At 38.8% G+C, this 6,567-nt stretch overlaps 1 protein-coding gene across 1 annotated transcript in view; it reads right to left on the bottom strand.

The window, feature by feature from the left end:
- Positions 1-533: 533 nt before the first annotated feature.
- The window catches only part of Fancf (FA complementation group F), a 6,643-nt gene continuing 609 nt past the window's right edge, over positions 534-6,567 (bottom strand). The window contains exons 2-3 of the mRNA XM_033763909.1: positions 6,079-6,559; positions 534-4,028 (exon numbers count right to left, since the gene is read on the bottom strand). Of these exons, the coding sequence (XP_033619800.1) occupies positions 3,961-4,028; positions 6,079-6,559 (549 nt within the window). The 3' untranslated portion in view covers positions 534-3,960. The remainder of the gene's footprint in view (positions 4,029-6,078; positions 6,560-6,567) is intronic.

Raw genomic sequence — 6,567 nt, 5'->3', positions numbered from 1 at the left:
CGGGGGCCAATTTGCTGGTGCACTGCTCAAAGTTCCAGGCTTCCTGGCTATAATTAGAAAACAGCGCCTGCCTGTGATGCGTCTCGGTTGCCATAGAGATTCCACATGTGGTCCACATCTGCGGACTAGTGAACTATATCGTGTATCTTCTGTAAATTGCTCTTGTTAGTCACTCGCAATTTATTTCATGTTTTCAACAACAATTTCAAATGCGGAGTGTTGGGGATCCATGTTTTTGTAATTATCTGGAAAAACAGACCAGAGAATGTCCACTCCACTATGGGGTGTTCATTTCGGTAAACTACTGAATATTTTTAAATTATCAACAAAATGAACATTATTTTATATTTTAAACACAAGCTAGAAAACTTGCTCTCTTTCTGTCAGGACTTATTTTTTACAAACTTTATAAGATTACTTAATGCCTAGAAGAGATTATAAAATAAATATTAATTATATTATATAAATATATATACATTTTATATTAAATTTATATTTGTATAAATATAAATTATAAAATTCATGATCCCTATTGATTTTCCCATTCTGCATTTTAACATTTAACATATTAGTGATATATTTGAAACTCGATCATGGATTAAAATCTAGTTGACATTTTTAAAGTACCTAATGTGCCTGTAATTGGCAAATAACTTTTGCTGTTCTTTTTCAGGGATGCATCTACATTCTTTGAAAGCGAACAACACACCGAGTTCCTCTTCCCTCTGAGCATATTGTCAATACTCATAAAATATGCACAGCCTCACACGGAATATCTTACAAAAAAGTATTGATACTATGTCAAACTCTTGGCATAATGAATATTTTAACAGCTTTCCCTTAGAGCTCTGAACAATTGTGCAGGATAAAAAAATCCAATATTAATCTGCATATATCTATCTGTTGTTTACCTATGACTTTCTATATGTGCTTTCTCAACCAAAAAAATGAGAAATTTGGCTCCTAACATTAAAATATGAACTCCAATCCCAGAATCTGGCACATATCTGGAATCTCAGCTACTCTGGAGACCAAGGAAGGGAGGATCACAATCCAGTTTTACCACAGCAAATCACACTGATATTTGTAGGTGATCAAATGCTTATGAATGAATAAAACTCTGCAATAGAAATATAAAAAAATACTAAAAGATTGCAAAAAAAGGTTTTATCATGATAAGCATATAAACTTGTCCACAGAAGAAATTATTCTTATGTGGAACACAAATATAAATTTCAGATGAATTGCCCAGTTTTAAAGATTAACATGGACATCATGCAGAGCTTACTGTGCTGTGTGTATTAAATGTGGAAACAGAAGCTAATTTTTCACATTGTATCCCTGTGTTTATACTTGTGATTCATTTAATGCAGAAAATGTCTACAGTCCTGATCATTCATGAGATAAAAGACGAACCCACAGTGGGACTTTAAACACTGAACTCTTCTTAACTCAAACCCTGACCTCAATATTAAGAATAATGAAGCTCCTACAGACTGCAAAGACACATTCATTATTGTAATGATTGAAGCTACTTTCCCTTAGGGCCACCATTTTTCTAAGCCAAAAGGGCATTGGTAGCCCACCATGACAATCAGCATCTGATAAATGATGTGTGCCCCACTTCTGATATAGTGATTGATCGTTTCCAATTAATTCCTGAAGAAATCGATGGTTTCTTCCTAGAGCGTTTACATTGATTGGTTTATATGAATAATGAATACCCTATGACCACAATTGGCTAGGGAAGGTGGGCCATTTTATTTATAACTAGTTTCTACCATTGAGCATAAGGAGACAGTTTCAGAGCGCTTACATATAAAAAGAACAAAAAAGATTAAGTAACTGTAGGAAATTTACCAGCGTCTACATTTGGACATAGACAAATGTTGGACTGATTCAAACGCAAAGAAACAGCTTTGAAAGCGTTTTCTGTTGGTTGGCTTGTAGTTTGGAAATGTCATCATCTACTGGGATCTTATTTTTAATTGGGATTTATACTCCTCATCACTTCTGCTAAAATAGTTGACGTTTCTTATGTGACACAGAGGATGACGAGCTAATCCAATGTGTACTCCGTTTCAGCTTGTGCAGAGGATTATCAGGTACTTCACGTGTACCGGCCACAGTGTGAGGGTCTCCGCTGTTGGATGGGGAGGACGGAGGCGGTGGGGTCCTCACTGAGCTCGGGACGCCATGCAAATGATAGGCACACGTGCCTAACAAAGCCACAGCTCAGCAAAATTGGGTGTCCGCAGGAAAGAATGATGAAATATATTCAGAGAAGGGTTTTATGGTGAGAGGACAAAGTTAAGCTGAGAAGTGAAAGATCCCAGAATATTATGGGATGGAGGAATGACACAGGAAGGGTTCTAAGGCAGGAAACGAACAAAAACCTGTGCCTGTTTCAAGAACCAAAAGAATTCCTGTGTTTCTGCAAAGCATGGTCGGTATGGATATGTTAGGATAGAATATACCCTTCCTCATAGAAGGCAAAACAAGAAAATGGCCTTTGTTCATAGTGGTATAGGAAGCTACTGAGATGGGTACGGTCCTGGGGAATTCTCAGTACCATTTGCTCCATTTTGTTGTGAATCTAAAGCAGTCTTTTAAATAGTTGTGCTGTATGTGTGTTTTGTGTTTGTGTTTTGCTTTTCTGTTGTATTGGAAATTAAATTCAGGACCGTTGTACCACGCTACATTCCTAGCACTCTTCCCCGTGTGTGTGTGTGTGTGTGTGTGTGTGTGTGTGTGTGTATGTGTGTGTTTGAGACAGTCCACCACTGATCTGCTAAACTGCCCCAGGCTGGGCTCCAAGTTACACTCCTCCTGCCTCAGCCTCTCAGAGTTCTGGAATTACAGGCATGTGCCACTCTGTCCAACATAAAGTCTATGAAAAACCAAAACACTATTGCAGGAATCCAATAGATGATGTTGGTTGGAACCAAACATTTCAGATTTAGGACTTAAAATGTAGCTAGCAAGGAAAAAGGACCATATTATGGAGAAGTGCAATAAAAGTTATGATTATACCATTTTAAGTCCATTTAAAAAAGGTGGGCTTGTTAGAAACATACGTTCTGTGGGGGCAAATAAATGGATACCAGGAAAAGTGTCCTTTGAACTTGGCATTGTGAGACAACTGCTGAGTGTGACAAGACTTCCTTCAGAGGCGTGTTGAAGCAAACATTAAACTGCTGTGGGTTAAAAAGAAAATGAGGATTTCTACTCTGCTCAAGCAGCAGCTAGCTATTCCAAAGGCCCAACTGCTACAAAACAAATAGATTCTCAATCAAACTTACCTTTCATACTTTGTTTACACTTCAGGAAATGAAGACAATTCCCAAGCTAATCACAAGGTAAGAACACCAAAGCCCTAAGATGTTACAACAACCCAGGAAGCCTGCCAAAGCATAGATCAGGGAATTATCTATTTCCACCAGACACAACTGAAAATGCCCTTATGGGAGAATGAATACTACTTTTAGATGCTCAGGTTTCCATAAAATTAGAACAAATACATATATGGGTTCACAAATAAAAAACAAAACATGTGAAGAAACAAATCCTCAAGAGAATCAAAATAGCAGATTGTGGGCCCAAAGGACTTCTGGCTGTGCAATGATTAATATAGACTACGCAATTAACAGTATTATAAAACAAAAAAGGAATCACAACACAACGCAAGCAACATAAGATTATCAAAAATGGCTGGGCAGATTTGAGAGAGAGAAAGATAAGAAAAATTGGGGAAAATTTTTGAACTTTAAAACTCAGCGAATGGTTTAAAGATCAGATCGGAATTGCCAAAGCTCTTGCTACACTGCTTGGGCTTACAGGTAATGTGGATGTGATCAAAACACCACAAATTGGCAATGTGGATAAGAGAAGAGTGTAAAGTGCAGCCACTGACATCCCGCACATCACTGAATCTATAGCTGCCGTCCAGGTTCCGGTAGCTCACTGGCAGTACACTGACACTGCGACCCATTCAAAGGAGTTTTTCCTCTCGTCCTCTTCATAGGTTCCTAGAGGGATAACAAGGTTATTATATTCAATGCATCTTCTCAAGTCCTTATTATCGTTAAAATAAAATATATAAAAGTTTTAATGCTGGCTTCACTTACTGAAATATTAGAAATGTATGCTACATGCCACATTATGCTAAAGTCGTTCGAAACAAAATTAGGACATCACAGGACTTCCACTCTTGGGTGGCTTTTGTGTATGCCCTTGCGCGTTTCTCTTAATGTCTTTTATTTTTTGGTACCGGGGATTGAACTCAGGTCCTAGTGCTTGCGAGGCAGGTGGCAGAACCTCTGAGCTAAATCCCTAGCCCCTTATCTCTTAATCTCTTTTAGTTTATATTCACCAATTAAATGAGATTTTTCAATTAGACTATAACGAATATGTCATGGAACCAAAAATAAGAGACTGCTACATGGTTAAGTATAAAGAAATGAGTTTTAAACTGTTATTAAGTTCACCAGGCTTTATCATTTGATCTCAAGTTATACCATGAGATGAAGCTGGAGCTATAAGGAAGTAAGTGCACTGAAGCTAACATTAGAACTTGCCTTGGTAAAATTAGAATTTGCCTTATGGCAAATGCAATCTCAACATGGTTTTCATCAACCAGAAACAGAAAAAAGGGAATCAGATCATAGGGAATACGAGTCTGCCATTGGTCACACAAGACTATTTTACAAAGTGTACTTCCTTGTGGAAACATACTTTACTCCCAGATTCAACCACAGAATGGAAAATTGTGCAAGATTATACAGCGTTTTTATTCTAATTCCATTTCTGGAATTAAAAATTAACTTGTTAAATATCAGTATTTTCCAAAATTTCTTGCAATCAATCAGTTACTCTCAACATGGACAAAGATAGCTTGATTGCTGGAAGTCATATAACCCTAATAACAAAGGCTAAGTGACTTCTTCAGTTTGGTTAGGAATCAGTGACCATGGAGAAGTGCTCAAGTAAATTTAGAGCTAGTATTCCTGTCTCTGTAAGGTAGCCATCAACAGAAAAACAAGGAAATTTAACTATTTTAGTCTACACACTTCATTTAACATGACACGACTAGCACAAGGTCGGGACTTCTTAACCTAGTTAATGGCAGAGGGGTACCTTGGTAATTCAAAACTTTATTTTGACTCTTCTGTCAGCAAATCCAAATGAATATCCAAAGGCACATACATGTTTGCTTTTACTAAATTTTAAACATTACGTGCATTGAAGTCAATGGTTTAAACTGGCATACAATATGGTCTTTTAGAGTAGTAATTTGCAGAAATGGGAAACAATTTTTCAGTAATGCAATTTTAATTCATATTGAGGCTGGTTAATTTGTTAGACCATTAGGTTAGTAAGGCCAAAGTCCATACTTAAATTCCAAATAGTCTAGTTGGCGTCCCAAACTGATATTTATGACACTGCATGTTGCTAAGGAAAACTGGGTACTACCAAGAGGGGACAATAAACAAAAATAAAAACTAAAAGAGTAAACGATACTGATTAAAAAGGAACGTTTGCTATTTTAAAGCTGCTGTTCTTTAAAAAGTACATATTATTTTCAGCATTGTTTGAAAAGTTTCTAATAACAAATTACTGCCAATGCCACGGCTTTAAGAATTCTTCCAATATGTCACTTCCTCTAGAAAAATCCCTGGCTCTTCGGGCCAACTAATTTGGACATTTAGCAGCGCATGGTGATGCACACCTGTAATCTCAGCATTCAGGTGGCTGAGGCAGGAAGAGTGACACAAATTTGAGGTCAACCTGGAATACGTAGTGAGAATCTGCTCTCAACCACAACAAAACTAAAAAAAAAAACAAAAAAAACAAAAAAAAAGAAATTTTAAATAAAAATTGCAAATTTATAATTGTATAAAATATTTCAATTTAGCACCATAAATAATTACATGTTGGACTTATGAGCTACAGGTGATTTGGTGAGAACACAGCGATTTTCGTTTTGTAAGCAGTTAAGAACAGAACATTGTTCAAGGAGAACTGGAGCTCGAGCTGGGACCTCAAACTTGTCTCCTCCAAAAAGCAATTATCATTTACCACTCCGCAGAGCTAACAACAGGTCAGTCCAGAAGTTAAGACCCCGGGCTTCAAAGTCTCCTCCCCGCGCCTTGCTGGACTCCAAGGCCTTCAGAACTTGGTCCTTCAGAGGGGGCGGGGCGTGCCAGAGGCTTTGAAACTTGCAAAGCAACTCCTCCCAGGGGACATCTTGGGACTGGGCTCCAACCCAGGTGCCTTTCCGAAGGTCGTAGTGCAGCTTCTCCCCCCAGTCTGTCAGGAGGCCCAGGTAGGCCCGACAGAGCGCAGGATGGCGACGCGCCACCGAAGTCAACAGTCCGGCTGGGAGGCAACGGCAAAAGGCGGCCAGGACCTCCGATTGCTCCAGAAGCCATCCGACCAGCAGCTGACTCTCCTCTCCGGATATCCCTGGATGGCTCGCTTCCAGCTCCTCTTCCACGGGCTGCAACAGCGCCACGGCCGCGACTCGCAGGAAGTGGTCCCGAGGCGCGCGCGTCCACAGTCGGCCAA

This window comes from Fukomys damarensis, unplaced genomic scaffold (genome assembly GCF_012274545.1).
Source record: "Fukomys damarensis isolate Sample0158 unplaced genomic scaffold, DMR_v1.0_HiC HiC_scaffold_16, whole genome shotgun sequence".
NCBI lineage: Eukaryota > Metazoa > Chordata > Mammalia > Rodentia > Bathyergidae > Fukomys > Fukomys damarensis.
Note: the sequence above shows the minus strand (reverse complement) of the source record. Positions and strands in the feature narration are given on the sequence as shown.